General features: G+C 45.9%; 1 protein-coding gene across 3 annotated transcripts in view; it reads right to left on the minus strand.

Annotated features, from left to right (window-relative positions):
• Positions 1-2,287: 2,287 nt before the first annotated feature.
• Positions 2,288-20,611, minus strand: part of LOC110529055 (E3 ubiquitin-protein ligase RNF123) — a 262,366-nt gene continuing 244,042 nt past the window's right edge. For all 3 annotated transcript variants that reach the window (XM_036984248.1, XM_036984250.1, XM_036984249.1), the window contains exons 37-38: positions 4,339-4,424; positions 2,288-2,957 (exon numbers count right to left, since the gene is read on the minus strand). In XM_036984248.1, the coding sequence (XP_036840143.1) occupies positions 2,855-2,957; positions 4,339-4,424 (189 nt within the window). In that variant the 3' untranslated portion in view covers positions 2,288-2,854. The remainder of the gene's footprint in view (positions 2,958-4,338; positions 4,425-20,611) is intronic.

Raw genomic sequence — 20,611 nt, forward strand, 5'->3', positions numbered from 1 at the left:
GGAGAGGTAGGTGTGACAGAAAGGACAGAACACACACGCCCCCCTCAGGTGAGAGAACGCACACACCTCAGGTGAGACAGAACACACACACCTCATGTGAGACAGAACACACACACACCCCTCAGGTGAGACAGAACACACACACACCCCTCAGGTGAGACAGAACACACACACACCCCTCAGGTGAGACAAAACACACCCCTCAGGCGAGACAGAACACACACCCCTCAGGTGAGACAAAACACAACCCTCAGGTGAGACAAAACACACCCCTCAGGTGAGACAAAACACACCCCTCAGGTGAGACAAAACACACCCCTCAGGTGAGACAAAACACACACACCTCAGGTGAGACAAAACACACACACCTCAGGTGAGACAGAACACACACCTCAGGTGAGACAGAACACACACACACACCTCAGGTGAGACAGAACACACACACACACACACCCCCCTCAGGTGAGACAGAACACACACCCCTCAGGTGAGACAGAACACACACCCCTCAGGTGAGACAAAACACACACACCTCAGGTGAGACAAAACACACACACCTCAGGTGAGACAAAACACACACACCTCAGGTGAGACAAAACACACACACCTCAGGTGAGACAGAACACACACACACCTCAGGTGAGACAAAACACACACACCTCAGGTGAGACAGAACACACACACACACCTCAGGTGAGACAAAACACACACACCTCAGGTGAGACAAAACACACACCCCTCAGGTGAGACAGAACACACAACCCTCAGGTGAGACAGAACACACACCCCTCAGGTGAGACAGAACACACACCCCTCAGGTGAGACAGAACACACACCCCTCAGGTGAGACAAAACACACACACCTCAGGTGAGACAAAACACACACACCTCAGGTGAGACAGAACACACACACACACACACACCTCAGGTGAGATAGAACACACACAAACACACACCTCAGGTGAGACAGAACACACACACACACCTCAGGTGAGACAGAACACACACACACACACACACCTCAGGTGAGAGAACACACACACACCTCAGGTGAGACAGAACACACACACACACACACACCTCAGGTGAGACAGAACACACACCTCAGGTGAGACAGAACACACACACACACACCTCAGGTGAGACAGAACACACACACACACCTCAGGTGAGACAGAACACACACACACACAACTCAGGTGAGACAGAACACACACACACACACACCTCAGGTGAGACAGAACACACACACACAACTCAGGTGAGACAGAACACACACACACACACCTCAGGTGAGACAGAACACACACACACAACTCAGGTGAGACAGAACACACAGGCCGCTTCCCAAATGGCTCATAGGTCTCTGTTGTACTACTGTATCCAGGCAGGGACAAGGTTACACTGGGATGTTGTGATATATAGGTCATATCTAAAGGTACTGTACTACTGTATCCAGGCAGGGACAAGGTTACACTGGGATGTTGTGATATATAGGTCATATCTAAAGGTACTGTACTACTGTATCCAGGCAGGGACAAGGTTACACTGGGATGTTGTGTTTTAATGAAGAGGAAGAATGAGAGTCACCACTGTCTTCTGTCCTGTCCAAACTAACACCTCACCTGTATCAGAGGTTGCCCATCCCATCCTAGTCTTCTCTAATATGGACATCAACTGTGTTATAAGATACTTGTGTTTTTATTGGCTGATAAAGTCCTGCAATGAGATAACAAGCAACCTGCAGGAACAGAAAACCACTTGGTTTTGGATATCTGAGTGGATCGAGAGGCTTTGAGCCTTGAGGAGAACCAGAAAGTGAAGACTCACTATATCATTTTAGTTATCTGTAACAGGTGAAGGGGGAGAGACATGGGAATCATTTAACAGGTGAAGGGGGGAGAGAGGGGGAGAGACATGGGAATCATTTAACAGGTGAAGGGGGGAGAGAGGGGGAGAGACATGGGAATCATTTAACAGGTGAAGGGGGGAGAGGGGGAGAGACATGGGAATCATTTAACAGGTGAAGGGGGGAGAGAGGGGGAGAGACATGGGAATCATTTAACAGGTGAAGGGGGGAGAGAGAGGGGGAGAGACATGGGAATAATTTAACAGGTGAAGGGGGGAGAGAGGGGGAGAGACATGGGAATCATTTAACAGGTGAAGGGGGGAGAGAGGGGGAGAGACATGGGAATCATTTAACAGGTGAAGGAGGGAGAGAGGGGAAGCGACATGGGAATCATTTAACAGGTGAAGGGGGGAGAGAGAGGGGGAGAGACATGGGAATCATTTAACAGGTGAAGGGGGGAGAGACATGGGAATCATTTAACAGGTGAAGGGGGGAGAGAGAGGGGGAGAGACATGGGAATAATTTAACAGGTGAAGGGGGGAGAGAGGGGGAGAGACATGGGAATCATTTAACAGGTGAAGGGGGGAGAGAGGGGGAGAGACATGGGAATCATTTAACAGGTGAAGGGCGGGAGAGAGGGGGAGAGACATGGGAATCATTTAACAGGTGAAGGGGGGAGAGACATGGGAATCATTTAACAGGTGAAGGGAGGGGAGAGAGGGGGAGAGACATGGGAGTTATCTGGGGAGCTGTCAGATTAACAATGCTTGTGGAGTAGAAATGACTGTTCCTGTTTTCTGGCCTGGTGATCAATATGGCGTTTCTAAGCTGTCAGGGGGCAAAGTGAGTGAAAATTGTGCTTGATGATGTGAGTGGTAGTGTGTGTGTGTGTGTGTACCTGTATGCTCTGTGTGAAAGATTGCACCAGGGGTCTCTCAGGTGTGTGTTCAATGTGGTTTCTGTTGTCCGAGCCGTGTGTGTGTGTGTGTGTGTGTGTGTGAGGTGTTAAGATGCAGTAGGCTTCTTGCTGTAGTCCTCCACTCCAGTGATGGTGGCCTTGCAGAAGAAACAGTCCTTGTTGTTCATCAGGTGCTGATTTATACACGCTCTGGGGGGGGGCAGACAGACAGAGAGAGAGAGAGACAGACACAGACAGACAAGAGAGACAGACACAGACAGACAAGAGAGACAGAGACACAGACAGACAGAGAAGAAGGTTACAGCCGTGTGTGTGTGTGTGTGTGTGTGAGAGAGAGAGAGAGGGTGTGTGTGAGAGAGAGGGTGTGTGTGAGAGAGAGGGTGTGTGTGAGAGAGAGAGAGAGAGAGAGGGTGTGTGTGTGTGTGAGAGAGAGAGAGGGTGTGTGTGTGAGAGAGAGAGAGAGAGAGAGAGAGAGAGAGAGAGACCGAGGGTGTGCGTGTGAGAGAGAGAGCGAGTGTGTGAGAGAGAGAGAGCGAGTGTGTGAGAGAGCGAGAGAGAGAGGGTGTGTGAGAGAGCGAGAGAGAGAGGGTGTGTGAGAGCGAGAGAGAGAGGGTGTGTGTGTGTGTGTGTGTGTGTGTGTGTGTGTGTGTGTGTGTGTGTGTGAGAGAGCGAGAGGGTGGTGTGTGTGTGAGAGAGATGGTGTGTGTGTGATAAATTATCTGTGGGAGGACAGAGACTCATATTTGGTACTTCTCAATCACACATACATCTGGGGTGGCAGACGCTCAAGGACAGAATCCATATTTTTCTGTGGTCCGAATAGATGAATCAACGCAAGGTGACAGGATTCTCAAGGTAGCAGAAGTTAAATTGTGAAATATATTATGTACCAATTATATGAATGTTTTCCTGTCAATCCTACCCATGGTAAACAAACGCTCTCCTTTCAGTACCCATAAGCCAATGGGAATATTTAATCATGCAATTAATATATGCGTCATATAATTTCACATTTCTATACATAATGAATACATAATACACTATAAAGATTTAAAAAAAATCTGTTTAGATATACAACCGGTGCTGGAGAACGGAGCTCAGAACAACTAGTCAAATCGGTTTAATATAGCGAGATGGCTCTACGGCTGTGAACACTTCGCCGGAAGGTCTATCGACATTTCAGCAATTAAACATTCATGCCGTTCACATTATACATTCCATTACGTCCCCGCAGTAAAGTGAAGACATGAGAGGCATTTGAGATGAAGAGAAGTCTGTCATCACATGATAATGATGATAATGCCTGTAAATAACAGAGCAGAAAGGGCTGTGTGTACGTATTGGATGGATGAGGGGAGGGAGGACATGAACGGTTGTTGTTGACATGATTTTGGGGATGATTTTTTAAATGTTTTATAAAAGAAATAATGTTTTTTTGCCAAATGTCCTAAGGCATTGAGAACAAATGATATTTTACAATAAAGTCCTAGTTGGTCAAAAGGTGAAAGATCAGACAAAAATAAATGAAAATACATATTTTAAAAACACAAGGCTGATGATGGTAACTTACTTGCAGGACTTGTGAGAACAGGGTTTGAAGACAGCAGAGATGGAGTGTGCATAGCAGATAGGACACAGGTCTTCCTCACTGGTGGGCTGGGGGGAGAGTGACAGTTAGATAGAGATAGAAGACTAACAGCCTACACATTTTGTACTGTAAGTGTACATTACTATGTCCGCTCTACTGGTGTCCCCTAGGGCTAGGTGCTAGGTTCTCTCTACTGGTGTCCCCCATGGCTAGGTGCTAGGTCTGCTCTACTGGTGTCCCCCATGGCTAGGTGCTAGGTCTGCTCTACTGGTGTCCCCCAGGGCTAGGTGCTAGGTCCTCTCTACTGGTGTCCCCCAGGGCTAGGTGCTAGGTCCTCTCTACTAGTGTCCCCCAGGGCTAGGTGCTAGGTCCTCTCTACTGGTGTCCCCCAGGGCTAGGTGCTAGGTCCTCTCTACTGGTGTCCCCTAGAGCTAGGTACTAGGTCATCTCTACTGGTGTCCCCCAGGGCTAGGTACTAGGTTCTCTACTGGTGTCCCTCAGGGATAGGTACTAGGTCATCTCTACTGGTGTCCCTCAGTGCTAGGTACTAGGTCATCTCTACTGGTGTCCCTCAGGGCTAGGTGCTAGGTCATCTCTACTGGTGTCCCTCAGGGCTAGGGGCTAGGTCCTCTACTGGTGTCCCCAGGGCTAGGTGCTAGGTCCTCTACTGGTGTCCCCCAGAGCTACGTACTAGGTCATCTCTACTGGTGTCCCCCAGGGCTAGGTACTAGGTCATCTCTACTGGTGTCCCTCAGGGCTAGGTACTAGGTCATCTCTACTGGTGTCCCCCAGGGCTAGGTACTAGGTTCTCTACTGGTGTCCCTCAGGGATAGGTACTAGGTCATCTCTACTGGTGTCCCTCAGTGCTAGGTACTAGGTCATCTCTACTGGTGTCCCTCAGGGCTAGGTGCTAGGTCATCTCTACTGGTGTCCCTCAGGGCTAGGGGCTAGGTCCTCTACTGGTGTCCCCAGGGCTAGGTGCTAGGTCCTCTACTGGTGTCCCCCAGAGCTACGTACTAGGTCATCTCTACTGGTGTCCCCCAGGGCTAGGTACTAGGTCATCTCTACTGGTGTCCCTCAGGGCTAGGTACTAGGTCATCTCTACTGGTGTCCCTCAGGGCTAGGTGCTAGGTCCTCTCTCAACTCTCTCCTTTCGGCATATGTGACCACAACTCCATTTTGCTCCTCCCTTCCTATAGGCAGAAACTCAAAAAGATGTAGCCGTGCTAAGGACTATTCAACACTGGTCTGACCAATCGGAATCCACGCTTCAAGATTGTTTTGATCACGCGGACTGAGATATGTTCCGGGTTGCCTCAGGGAATATCAATGTATACACTGATTCGGTGAGTGAGTTTATAAGGAAGTGTATAGGAGATGTTGTTCCCACTGTGACTTTTAAAACCTACCCTAACAGGAACCGTGGATAGATGGCAGAATTCGCACAAAACTGAAAGGGCAAACCACTGCATTTAACCACGGAAATGTGACTGGGAATGTGGCCGAATACAAAACAGTGTAGTTATTCCCTCCGTAAGGTAATCAAACAGCCAAAATGTCAGTACAAAGTAGAGTCGCAATTCAACGGCACAGACACACCTTTGAGGACAATACAGTGCCCTCTACCAAGGAATGTGGCCTCTCCTTCTCCGTGGCCGACGTGAGTAAGACATTTAAACGTGTTAACTCTCGCAAGGCTGCCGTCCCAGACAGCATCCCTAGCCGCGTCCTCAGAGCATGCGCAGACCAGCTGGCTGGTGAGTTTACGGACATATTCAATCTCTCCCTATCCCAGTCCGCTGTCCCCACATGCTTCAAGATGGCCACCAAGAGTGTGCAAAGCTGTCATCAAGGCAAAGGGTGGCTACTTTGAAGTGTTTAACACTTTTTGTGGTTACTACATGATTCCATATTATGTTATTTCATAGTTTTGATGTCTTCACTATTGCACAATGCAGAAAATAGTAAAAAAAAAAAAAAAAACCTTTGAATGAGTATCAGTGTCCAAACTTCTGACTGGTACTGTACATCTAAATGACATGTTGAAAACAACAGCATGGTCAAACATAGGACCTTTCTAGCCAAAGGCAACAACTACCAAGGGCAATACATCTACCACCACTGCATAACTAGGAATACCTAGGCTATATAATGTCACAGCAGACTAATATATTTAGAGGAAGGCTTGAGGTGATATTGGAATAAACATCCATATAATTACTATAGACCGTAATAACCTGATTTATTTATGAGGGAGGATGGGGAGGGGAGAGGAGGGAAGAGGGAGGCCAGGCTGAAGAAAATAAAGGATAAAGAAAACCACTATTTGACAGTGTGCCAGACAGCGCTAAGGTAGTTGTGTCCAGGACTTGAACTGGACCGATAAGTCCTTATATTTCGATCCATATTCATTATATTTTAGATCCGATATGCTAAAAGAGATGCCAGACTCAATTAGTCAAACGTTTGAAGTGCCGTTACTCTGAACTAGTGAGGATTAGCCCAACTCTCAAGCATTGACAGTTTCGCATAACGACACACAGTTCAGCAGCTGCACCAGTGAGAGCATCATGACATCACCGCTTGGTACGGCGACTGCAAGGCACCCGACCGCAAAGCGTTACACTGGGTGTTAAGCACGGCCCAGTACATCACCGGGTGGTGAGTACGGCCCAGTACATCACTGGGGCCGAGCTCCCTTCAATCCAGGACCTCTATGCCAGGCGGTGTCAGAGGAAAGCCCTGAAAATTGTCAAAGACTCCAGCCACCCAAGTCATATACTGTTTACTCTGCTACTTAACAGCAAGCAGTACCAGTGGACCAAGTCTGGAACCAACAGGAACCTGAACAGATTCTACCCCAAAGCTTCAAGACTGCTAAATAGCTAATCAAATGGCTACCTGGACATAGACCCTTTTTGACACCATCTCTCCTGCAGTGACAACACCAACAAACACAGTGCCTTCGGAAAGTATTCAGACCCCTTGACTTTTTACACATTTTGTTAGGTTACAGCCTTATTCTCAAATAGATTAAATCTACACACAGTACCCTATAATTGAAAAATGATTGTACTGAGTGAACGTTATTGTACTCTGTGAATGTTATTGTGCTCTGTGAATGTTATTGTACTGTGTGAATGTTATTGTACTCTGTGAATGAAATTGATTACATTTTCCCCCTCATCAATCTACACACAATGTACAATGACAAATGTATAATGACAAAGCAAAAACAACACAATACATTAATACATTTTTGCAACATTGTTGTTGTTTTTTACATATACATAAGTATTCAGACCCTTTACTCAGTACTTTGTTTAAGCGTATTTGGCAGCGATTACAGCCTCGAGTCTTCTTGGGTATGATGCTATAAGCTTCGCACATCTGTATTTGAGGAGTTTCTCCCATTCTTCTCTGCAGATCCTCTCAAGCTCTGTCAGGTTGGATGGGGAGAGTTGCTGGCTGCACTGCTATTTTCAGGTCTCTCCAGAGATGTTCGATCGGGTTCAAGCCCGGGCTCTGGCTGGGCCACTCAAGGACATTCAGTCTTGTCTCGAAGCCACTCCTGCGTTGTCTTGATTGTGTGCTTAGGGTCGTTGTCCTGTTGGAAGGTGAACCTTCACCCCAGTCTGAGGTCCTGAGCGCTCTGCAGCAGGTTTTCAACAAGGATCTCTCTGTACTTTGCTCTGTTCATCTTTCCCTCGATCCTGACTAGTCTCCTAGTCCCTGCCACTGGAAAACATCCCCACAGCATAATACTGCCACTAGTATGCTTCACCATAGGGTTGGTGCCAGGTTTCCTCCAGAATTGACACTTGGCATTCTCTCTCTATGCGCCTCTCTCATATCAATTCAATTTCAATTTAAGGGGATTGATTGACATGGGAAACATATGTTTACATTGCCAAAGCAGGTGAAATAGATAACGTGACAAACACAAAAAAGGAACAGAAAACATCACACTCACAAAAGTTCCAAAAGATGAAAGACACTTCAAATGTCTTATGTCTATATACAGTGTTGTAACAACATGCAAATAGTTCAATTACAAAAGGGAAAATAAACAAATATAGGTTGTATTTACAATGGTGTTTGTTCTTCAATGGTTGCCCTTTTCTTGTGGCAACAGGTCACAATCTTACTGAGCTTATCAAATCATCCTTGCAATGTTTATTCAACTTGGAGTCAATACTTGGTTGAATCAATCCCTGGACAACAGCAAAGGACCTTGTGAAGATGCTGGAGGAAACAGGTACAAAAGTATCTATATCCACAGTAAAACTAGTCCTACATCGACATAACCTGAAAGGCTGCCCAGCAAGGAAGAAGCCACTGCTCCAAAATAGACATAAAAAATCCAGACTACGGTTTGCAACTGCACATAGGGACAAAGATCGTACTTTTAGGATAAATATCCTCTGGTCTGATGAAACAAAAAAAACTTTTTGGTCATAATGACCATCGTTATGTTTGGAGGAAAAAGGGGGATGCTTGCAAGCTGAAGAACACCATCCCAACAGTGAAGCACGGGGGTGGCAGCATCATGTTATGAGGGTGCTTTGCTGCAGGAGGGACTGGTGCAATTCACAAAATAGATGGCATCATGAGGAGGTGAAATTATGTGGATATATTGAAGCAACATCTCAAGACATCAGTCAGGAAGTTAAAGCTTGGTCGCAAATGGGTCTTCCAAACGGACAATGACCCAAAGTTGTGGCAAAATGGCTTAAGGACAACAAAGTCAAGGTATTGGAATGGCCATCACAAAGCCCTGACCTCAATCCTATAGAAAATGTGTGGGCAGAACTGAAAAAGCTTGTGCGAGCAAGGAGGCCTAAAAACCTGACTCAGTTACACCAGCTCTGTCAGGAGGAATGGGCCAAAATTCACCCCACTTATTGTGGGAAACTTGTGTATGGCTACCTGAAACGTTTGACCCAAGTTAAACAATTTAAAGGCAATGCTACCAAATACTACTTAAGTGTATGTATGCATTGGTTTCCAATACATCGTAAAGAAGGGTACCTACTGTACAACCATTCAGATAATTTTATCACCCTGCTGGTCATCTATGAATGTTTGAACATCTTGAAGAACAATCTGGCCTTAATGTCCATGTACTCTTATTATCTCCACCTGCGCAGCCAGAAAGGACTGGCCACGCCTCTGAGTTTTTCCTAGCCACTGTGCTTCTACATCTGCATTGCTTGCACTTTGGGTTTTTAGGATGGGTTTCTGTACGGCGCTTTGTGACATCTGCTGATGTAAAAAAAAGGCTTCATAAATACATTTGATTCGATATAGATGGGTAATAAAAAGTATAAATTAAAAGCAGACATTTAATATCCCTTCGAGCGAAGTAAAAAATTAAGTTATTAAATGCACTTTGGATGGTGCATCAATACACCCAGACATTACAAAGATACAGGTGTCCTTCCTAACTCAGTTGCCAGAGAGGAAGGAAACCACTCAAAGATTTCACCATGAGGCCAATGGTGACTTTAGAACAGTTATAGACTAATGGCTGTGATGGGAGAAAACTGAGGATGGATCAACAACATTGTAGTTACTCCACAATACTAACCAAAATGACTCAGTGAAAAGAAGGATGCCTGTACGGAATACAAATATTCTAAAATATGCAAAGAAATTAACTTTATGTCCTGAATATAAAGCATTATGTTTGAGGCAAATACAACACAGAGTACCACTCTTCATATGTTCAAGCATGGTGGAGGCTGCATCATGTTATGGGTATGCTTGTCATTGGCAAGGACTCAGGAGTTGAAGAGGATAAAAATAAATGGAATAGAGCTAAACACAGGCAAAATGCAAGAGGAAAACCTGGTTCAGTCTGCTTTCCAACAGACAGTGGGAGACGAATTCACCTTTCAGCAGGACAATAACCTTAAACACAAGGCCAAATCTACACTGGAGTAGTTTACCAAGATGACATTGAATGTTCCTGAGTGGCCTAATTACAGTTTTGCTTGAGAATCTATGGCAAGACTTTAAAAACGTCTGTCTAGCAATGATCAACAACCAACTTGACAGAGATTGAAGAATTTTAAGAATTAAGATTAATTAAGAAAATAATAAATGTGACAATATTGTACTATCCAGGTGTGCAAAGCTCTTAGAGATTTACCCAGAAAGATTCACAGCTGTAATCACTGTCAAAGCTGATTCTGGTTTGATGTAAATTAGATATTCATTTTCAATACATTTGAAAACATTTCTAAAAACACGTTTTCACATTGTCATTATGGGGGTATTGTGTTTATCAATTTTGAATTAAGGCTGTAAACAACAGAATGTGGAATAAATCCAGGGGTGTGAATACTTTCTGAAGGCTCTGTACAATCTACGGGAGATGATATTCCCAACGCCTCACACTTAACTTGCGGTGCATGATTAAATCGATTTTTCTTGAAGCCCATAGCTACCACTTCCCTTTGTACAAATGTGTCACATATTTCTGAAGACACATTTCAGTTGAATGCATTCAGTTGTACAACTGACTAGGAATCCCTCTTTCCCTTTCTTAGAAATGATAATTCTCCTCTGGTAATGTTGGGTATGACTGGAGAGGAGTGTACTGAAGGAGCTGGGGCAAGCATAGATTACTACATCACACAGAACAGTAACATTCACAGAGTACAGTACAATAACATTCACAGAGGACAGTACAATAACATTCACACAGTACAATAACATTCACAGAGCACAGTACAATAACATTCACACAGTACAATAACATTCACAGAGTTCAGTAACATATTCACACAGTACAATAACATTCACACAGTACAATAACATTCACAGAGCACAGTACAATAACATTCACAGAGTACAATAACATTCACAGAGCACAGTACAATAACATTCACAGAGTTCAGTAACATATTCACACAGTACAATAACATTCACAGAGTACAGTACAATAACATTCACACAGTACAATAACATTCACAGAGTACAGTAACATTCACCTTGAAGGTTCCATCCTGTAGGCAGGGTGCTTTGAACAGGCTCCACCCCCCTCATCCTTTCTACGGACACCTCTTTTTCTTTTTTTCCCTCTCTCTCCTCCTTTAATAAACCACCTACAGAGCACAGCAGATTATAACACGTAGTATATTCTAAATGGAATTTAGAGTTATGTGCTGCGGAGGCAGAGATATGATTCAGAGGGCTTAGTGGTGAAGAGGTGCGTGTGTTTAGGGGTAGCTTAACAGAAAACCTCCCATCCATGCGATAGATATTCCTCCCTCCCTTCCTCCTCTCCAGTCAAGTCAGAGGATACGTTCCAAAAAATGGCACCCTATTCCCAATCTAGTGCGCTAAATCGTCCCATTGGCCTATTGGCCAAATTAGGGCACGATAATAGGGAATACAGAGTGACATTTGGGACGCAGACAGAATGTGCTGATCAGGCACGACGAAGTCGCGCTTTAACAGAAAGAGATCACAGCAGCAGTAGAAGCAGGGCTTTTCAGACTGACTGACTGCCTATGTGTGTGTGTGGACTCGGGTCAACGATAACGATAAATGTTAACGATTACAACTTTGGGAGCCACGGGGAGTATTATTCAGCCTGCTTGGATACGCACAGGAGACCCCCCCCCCCCCCCCCCACAACCCCTCTCCCTCTTTCTTTCCTCAATTAAGGCTCTTCAATGGGCACGCCTTCCTTCAGTAATTAGCAAGGGAGGGAAGGGAGAGGAAGGGAAGTGGGAGCTGAAACAGGTTAGCTCCATCAGATACAGTAAGAGGGGGAGCTGAAACAGGTACAGTAAGAGGGGGAGCTGAAACAGGTACAGTAAGAGGGGGAGCTGAAACAGGTACAGTAAGAGGGGGAGCTGAAACAGGTACAGTAAGAGGGGGAGCTGAAACAGGTACAGTAAGAGGGGGATCTGAAACAGGTACCGTAAGAGGGGGAGCTGAAACAGGTACCGTAAGAGGGGGAGCTGAAACAGGTACCGTAAGAGGGGGAGCTGAAACAGGTACCGTAAGAGGGGGAGCTGAAACAGGTACAGTAAGAGGGGGAGCTGAAACAGGTACAGTAAGAGGGGGAGCTGAAACAGGTACAGTAAGAGGGGGAGCTGAAACTGGTACAGTAAGAGGGGGAGCTGAAACAGGTACTGTAAGAGGGGGAGCTGAAACAGGTTAGCTCCAACAGATACTGTAAGAGGGGGAGCTGAAACAGGTTAGCTCCAACAGATACTGTAAGAGGGGGAGCTGAAACAGATACTATTTTCATGCCTATCCAGAGATGTTTGATCAGGTTCAAATCCGGCTCTGGCTGGGTCACAAGGACATTCAGAGACTTGTCCCGAAGCCACTCCTGTGTTGTCTTGGCTGTGTGCATAGGGTCGTTGTCCTGAGCAGGTTTCCATCAAGGATCTCTCTGTACTTTGCTCCGTTCATCTTTCCCTCCATCCTGACTAGTCTCACAGTCCCTGCCGCTGAAAAACATCCCCACAGCATGACGCTGCCACCACCATGCTTCACAGTAGGGATGGTGCCAGGTTTCCTCCAGATGTGATGCTTGGCATTCAGGCCAAAGAGTTCAATCGTGGTTAAACATTATTAAAGTGAAGTGTTCAATGACTGTAATTTCAACAATTCTACTTAGTTACAGTTCATATAAGGAAATCAGTCAATATAAATGAATTCATTAGGCCCTAATCTATGGATTTCACATGACTGGGAATAAAGATATCCATCTGTTGGTCACAAATACCTTAACAAAAAGGTAGGGGCACGGATCAGAAAACCAGTCAGTATCTGGTGTGACCACCATTTGCCTCATGCAGCGCGACACATCTCCTTCACATAGAGTTAATCAGGCTGTTGATTGTGATCTGTGGAATGTTGTCCCACTCTTCTTCAATGGCTGTGTGACGTTGCTGGATATTGGCGGGAACTGGAACATGATGTCATACACGTCGATCCAGAGCATCCCAAACATGCTCAATGGGTGACAGGTCTGGTGAGTATGCAGGCCATGGAAGAACTGGGGCATGTTCAGCTTCCAGGGAATTGTGTACAGATCCTTGCGACGTGGGACCGTGCATTACCATGCTGAAACATGAGGTGATGGAGGAAGATGAATGGCACGACAACGGGGACTCAGGATCTCGTCACGGTATCACTGTGCATTCAAATTGCCATCGATAAACTGCCATTGTTTTTGTTGTCCGTAGCTTATGCCTGCCCATACCCCCACCACCACCGGGCACTCTGTTCACAACGTTGACATCAGCAAACCGCTTGTCCACACGACGCCGGACAAGTGGTCTGCGGTTGTGAGGCCGGATGGGCGTGCTGCCAAATGATCTAAAACGACGTTGGACGACGGCTTATGGTAGAGAAATGAACATTTAATTTTCTGGCAACAGCTCTGGTAGACATGTCTGCAGTCAGCATTGCACGCTCCTTCAAAACTTGAGACACCTGTGGCATTGTGTTGACAAAACTGCGCATTTTAAGAGTGGCTTTTTAATGTCCCCAGCACAAGGTGCACCTGTGTAATTACCATACCGTTTAATCAGCTTCTTGATATGCCACACCAAACTAATTTGTGGCCAAAATTTGAGAGTAATAAGCTTTTTGTGCTAATGGACCATTACTGATATACTTTATTTTAGCTCATGAAACCAACACTTTACATGTTGTGTTGATATTTTTGTTCAGTGTACATAGGGCAGCAGTCTCTAAGGTGTAGGGTAAAGTACCGTTAATGTTTACATCACCGGGACTCAACTGAGCCCGGATGAACGGGCACACCTTCACTAATTAGCTCATCAAAAAGAGGGAAGAAATTGAAGGGATGTGAGAGGAAATGTCTACTGATGAGCAGACCACAGCATGGGACCAGACTAGCAGACCACACCATGGTACGAGACTAGCAGACCACACCCATGGGACCAGACTAGCAGACCACACCATGGTACCAGACTAGCAGACCACACCCATGGGACCAGACTAGCAGACCACACCCATGGGACCAGACTAGCAGACCACACCATGGGACCAGACTAGCAGACCACACCATGGTACAAGACTAGCAGACCACACCCATGGTACAAGACTAGCAGACCACAGCATGGTACAAGACTAGCAGACCACACCATGGGACCAGACTAGCAGACCACAGCATGGGACCAGACTAGCAGACCACAGCATGGGACCAGACTAGCAGACCAAACCATGGGACTAGACTAGCAGACCAAACCATGGGACTAGACTAGCAGACCACACCATGGTACGAGACTAGCAGACCACAGCATGGTACGAGACTAGCAGACCACAGCATGGGACCAGACTAGCAGACCACACCATGGGACCAGACTAGCAGACCACACCATGGGACCAGACTAGCAGACCACACCATGGGACCAGACTAGCAGACCACACCATGGGACCAGACTAGCAGACCACAGCATGGGACCAGACTAGCAGACCACAGCATGGGACCAGACTAGCAGACCACACCATGGGACCAGACTAGCAGACCAAACCATGGGACCAGACTAGCAGACCACACCATGGGACCAGACTAGCAGACCACACCATGGGACCAGACTAGCAGACCACACCATGGGACCAGACTAGCAGACCACACCATGGGACCAGACTAGCAGACCACACCATGGGACCAGACTAGCAGACCACACCATGGTACCAGACTAGCAGACCACAACATGGGACCAGACTAGCAGACCACACCATGGTACCAGACTAGCACACCACAGCATGGGACCAGACTAGCAGACCACAACATGGGACCAGACTAGCAGACCACACCATGGTACCAGACTAGCACACCACAGCATGGGACCAGACTAGCAGACCACACCATGGGACCAGACTAGCAGACCACACCATGGGACCAGACTAGCAGACCACACCATGGGACCAGACTAGCAGACCACACCATGGGACCAGACTAGCAGACCACACCATGGGACCAGACTAGCAGACCACACCATGAGACCAGACTAGCAGACCACAGCATGGGACCAGACTAGCAGACCAAACCATGGGACTAGACTAGCAGACCACACCATGGGACCAGACTAGCAGACCACACCATGGGACCAGACTAGCAGACCACACCATGGGACCAGACTAGCAGACCACACCATGGGACCAGACTAGCAGACCACACCATGGGACCAGACTAGCAGACCACACCATGGTACCAGACTAGCAGACCACAACATGGGACCAGACTAGCAGACCACACCATGGTACCAGACTAGCAGACCACAGCATGGGACCAGACTAGCAGACCACACCATGGGACCAGACTAGCAGACCACACCATGGGACCAGACTAGCAGACCACACCATGGGACCAGACTAGCAGACCACTCCATGGGACCAGACTAGCAGACCACACCATGGGACCAGACTAGCAGACCACACCATGGGACCAGACTAGCAGACCACACCATGAGACCAGACTAGCAGACCACACCATGGTACCAGACCACACCATGGTACAAGACCAGACTAGCAGACCACACCATGGTACCAGACCACACCATGGTACAAGACTAGCAGACCACACCATGTGACCAGACTAGCAGACCACACCATGAGACCAGACTAGCAGACCATACCATGGGACCAGACTAGCAGACCACACCATGAGACCAGACTAGCAGACCACACACACCATGGTATTTGACATAAACCGTTGACATTCATGAGTATTATTGACAAACGTCAACAACAACAAAAATAAGGGCAGTCAAAGTAAAAAAATGTATCCTACTGACGACTCTAGTGTAGCTTGTAAGCCCTATCAAAAGTAGTGAACTACAGTGCCTTGCGAAAGTATTCGGCCCCCTTGAACTTTGCGACCTTTTGCCACATTTCAGGCTTCAAACATAAAGATATAAAACTGTATTTGTTTTGTGAAGAATCAACAACAAGTGGGACACAATCATGAAGTGGAACGACATTTATTGGATAATTTCAAAAAATGTTAACAAATCAAAAACAGAAAAATTGGGCGTGCAAAATTATTCAGCCCCTTTCAGTGATGATCTCTGAATGATCCAATGTTGACCTAAATGACTAATGATGATAAATACAATCCACCTGTGTGTAATCAAGTCTCCGTATAAATTTACCTGCACTGTGATAGTCTCAGAGGTCCGTTAAAAGCGCAGAGAGCATCATGAAGAACAAGGAACACACCAGGCAGGTCCGAGATACTGTTATGAAGAAGTTTAAAGCCGGATTTGGATACAAAAAGATTTCCCAAGCTTTAAACATCCCAAGGAGCACTGTGCAAGCGATAATATTGAAATGGAAGGAGTATCAGACCACTGCAAATCTACCAAGACCTGGCCGTCCCTCTAAACTTTCAGCTCATACAAGGAGTAGACTGATCAGAGATGCAGCCAAGAGGCCCATGATCACTCTGGATGAACTGCAGAGATCTACAGCTGAGGTGGGAGACTCTGTCCATAGGACAACAATCAGTCGTATATTGCACAAATCTGGCCTTTATGGAAGAGTGGCAAGAAGAAAACCATTTCTTAAAGATATCCATAAAAAGTGTCGTTTAAAGTTTGCCACAAGCCACCTGGGAGACACACCAAACATGTGGAAGAACTTTGAACTTTTTGGCAACAATGCAAAACGTTATGTTTGGCGTAAAAGCAACACAGCCCATCACCCTGAACACACCATCCCCACTGTCAAACATGGTGGTGGCAGCATCATGATTTGGGCCTGCTTTTCTTCAGTAGGGACAGGGAAGATGATTAAAATTGATGGGAAGATGGATGGAGCCAAATACAGGACCATTCTGGAAGAATGGAACCTGATGGAGTCTGCAAAAGACCTGAGACTGGGACGGAGATTTGTCTTCCAACAAGACAATGATCCAAAACATAAAGCAAAATCTACAATGGAATGGTTCAAAAATAAACATATCCAGGTGTTAGAATGGCCAAGTCAAAGTCCAGACCTGAATCCAATCGAGAATCTGTGGAAAGAACTGAAAACTGCTGTTCACAAATGCTCTCCATCCAACCTCACTGAGCTCGAGCTGTTTTGCAAGGAGGAATGGGAAAAGATTTCAGTCTCTCGATGTGCAAAACTGATAGAGACATACCCCAAGCGACTTACAGCTGTAATTGCAGCAAAAGGTGGCGCTACAAAGTATTAACTTAAGGGGGCTGAATAATTTTGCACGCCCAATTTTTCAGTTTTTGATTTGTTAAAAAAGTTTGAAATATCCAATAAATGTTGTTCCAATTCATGATTGTGTCCCACTTGTTGTTGATTCTTCACAAAAAAATACAGTTTTATATCTTTATGTTTGAATCCTGAAATGTGGCAAAAGGACGCAAAGTTCAAGGGGGCCGAATACTTTCAAATCAAATCAAATCAAATTTTATTTGTCACATACACATGGTTAGCAGATGTTAATGCGAGTGTAGCGAAATGTTTGTGCTTCTAGTTCCGACAATGCAGTAATAACCAACAAGTAATCTAACTAACGATTCCAAAACTACTGTCTTGTACATAGTGTAAGGGGATAAAGAATATGTACATAAGGATATATGAATGAGTGATGGTACAGAGCAGCATAGGCAAGATACAGTAGATGGTATCGAGTACAGTATATACATATGAGATGAGTTTGTAAACAAAGTGGCATAGTTAAAGTGGCTAGTGATACATGTATTCCATAAGGATACAGTCGATGATATAGAGTACAGTATATACGTATGCATATGAGATGAATAATGTAGGGTAAGTAACATTATATAAGGTAGCATTGTTTAAAGTGGCTAGTGATATATTTACATCATTTCCCATCAATTCCCATTATTAAAGTGGCTGGAGTTGAGTCAGTGTCAGTGTGCAGCAGCCACTCAATGTTAGTGGTGGCTGATCGCAAGGCACTGTATGTAGGGAATAGGGTGCCATTTGGGATGTACAACAGGAAGACATAACGGATTATTACAGCACCTAAAAAACAACTTCACACAATGGAAGTACTGTATATTACATTACATTTCAAATTGCATGACTGTTGGTGCTTGGATTTAACCTACACGAGTCCAAAATGGCACACTATCCCCTATAGGCCCATAGGGCTTTGTCCAAAAGTAGTGCACTATGTAGGGAATAGAGTGCAATTTGGGATGCACACTCAGTGTATATTGTACATATGGGCTGGAGGAAACTTCTGGAAATTCGAGTCAGCATTTCTAGCTAGGTACAGAGTAATGAAGTGCAGTCCAATTCATTTGACAGTCATGTTGATTAACTGTAATTGTAACTGCAACGACCGGAGACCCGAAATAATAAAACAAGCTGAAAGTCACAACATGGCAGAGCCTCTGTTTCTCTCCCTTCTCTCAGACCTCAGAACCCTCTCTCTATATATTCCTCTCAGCCAGCCCCTGGGGCGGGTCTGAGCGAAGGAGAGCGAGAGAGATATAAAGGAGAGCGAGAGATGGTTGGGGAGAGAGAGAGAGGAGAGGAGAGAGAGAGAAAGACGAGGAGAGAGAAGCAAGGACCTCAACATGACAGCCACACATATTGCCCAGGTTGTGAGCAGAGCAACAGGCCTAACTCCTACAGCCAACCCATCCACCCACCTAACAGGCATTCACTAGATGCTCAAACCTAATGGTCATAGGCCTAAAGAACAGAAACCCATACTTCACCAAGTAAATCAGAAAGACATAGTCATCCTACAACAAACATGATATAAAAGGTGACGGACCCACTGGTTGCCCTCTAGGTTACAGAGAGCTGGTAGTCCCATCCACCACACTACCAGGTGGGTGGTATAGAGGAGATGGACCCACTGGTTGGCCTCTAGGTTACAGAGAGCTGGTAGTCCCATCCACCACGCTACCAGGTGGGTTGTATAGAGGAGATGGACCCACTGGTTTCACTCTAGGTTACAGAGAGCTGGTAGTCTCATCCACCAAACTACCAGGTGGGTGGTATAGAGGAGATGGACCCACTGGTTGCCCTCTAGGTTACAGAGAGCTGGTAGTCCCATCCACCAAACTACCAGGTGGGTGGTATAGAGGAGATGGACCCACTGGTTGCCCTCTAGATTACATAGAGCTGGTAGTCCCATCCACCACGCTACCAGGTGGGTGGTATAGAGGAGATGGACCCACTGGTTGCCCTCTAGGTTACAGAGAGCTGGTAGTCCCATCCACCAAACTACCAGGTGGGTGGTATAGAGGAGATGGACCCACTGGTTGCCCTCTAGGTTACAGAGAGCTGGTAGTCCCATCCACCAAACTACCAGGTGGGTGGGCATAGAGGAGATGGACCCACTGGTTGCCCTCTAGGTTACAGAGAGCTGGTAGTCCCATCCACCACGCTACCAGGTGGGTGGTATATAGGAGATGGACCCACTGGTTGCCCTCTAGGTTACAGAGAGCTGGTAGTCCCATCCACCACACTACCAGGTGTGTGGTATAGAGGAGATGGACCCACTGGTTGTCCTCTAGGTTACAGAGAGCTGGTAGTCCCATCCACCACACTACCAGGTGGGTTGTATAGAGGAGATGGACCCACTGGTGCCCTCTAGGTTACAGAGAGCTGGTAGTCCCATCCACCAAACTACCAGGTGTGAAACAGGGAAGAGACTCAGGGGGTATGCTAATTTGGTATAGATCAGACATAACTCACTCTATTCAATTAATCAAAACAGGAACATTTCACATCTGGTTAGAAATTAATAGGGACATAATCTCAACAGAGGATAATGTCCTCCTGTAACTTCCTATATCCCCATAATAGAATCCCCGTACTTTACCAAGTGACAGCTTCTCCATCCTGGAGGGGGAGATCAACCATTTCCAGGCCCGGGGACATGTACTAGTCTGTGGCGATTGGACAAGAACCTGACACTCTCAGCACCTCTCCTTGAACACAATCCGAGACATACAGCGCCTTTCCAACGTATTCACATCCTTTCACCCTTTCCACACTTTATTGTAATTCAGCCTAAATTTAGAAATATATTTTTTGAGAAATTTGTATAATTTTTTTTTTTTATGAAAAGATGAAATGTCTTGAGTTGAATAAGTATTCAACTTTTTACAAATAAATGGCAAGCATAAATAAGTTCAGGAGTAGAGCTCAGAACAGAACTGATTGGGTTTCTACTTGACACCATCAAACCCCACATAATATCTGGCCCTCTGCCCTCCCTAAATCGTGGCAATGAAAGTTTCAGCAG

The sequence above is a fragment of the Oncorhynchus mykiss genome, chromosome 7 (genome assembly GCF_013265735.2).
Source record: "Oncorhynchus mykiss isolate Arlee chromosome 7, USDA_OmykA_1.1, whole genome shotgun sequence".
NCBI classification, from domain to species: Eukaryota; Metazoa; Chordata; class Actinopteri; order Salmoniformes; family Salmonidae; genus Oncorhynchus; species Oncorhynchus mykiss.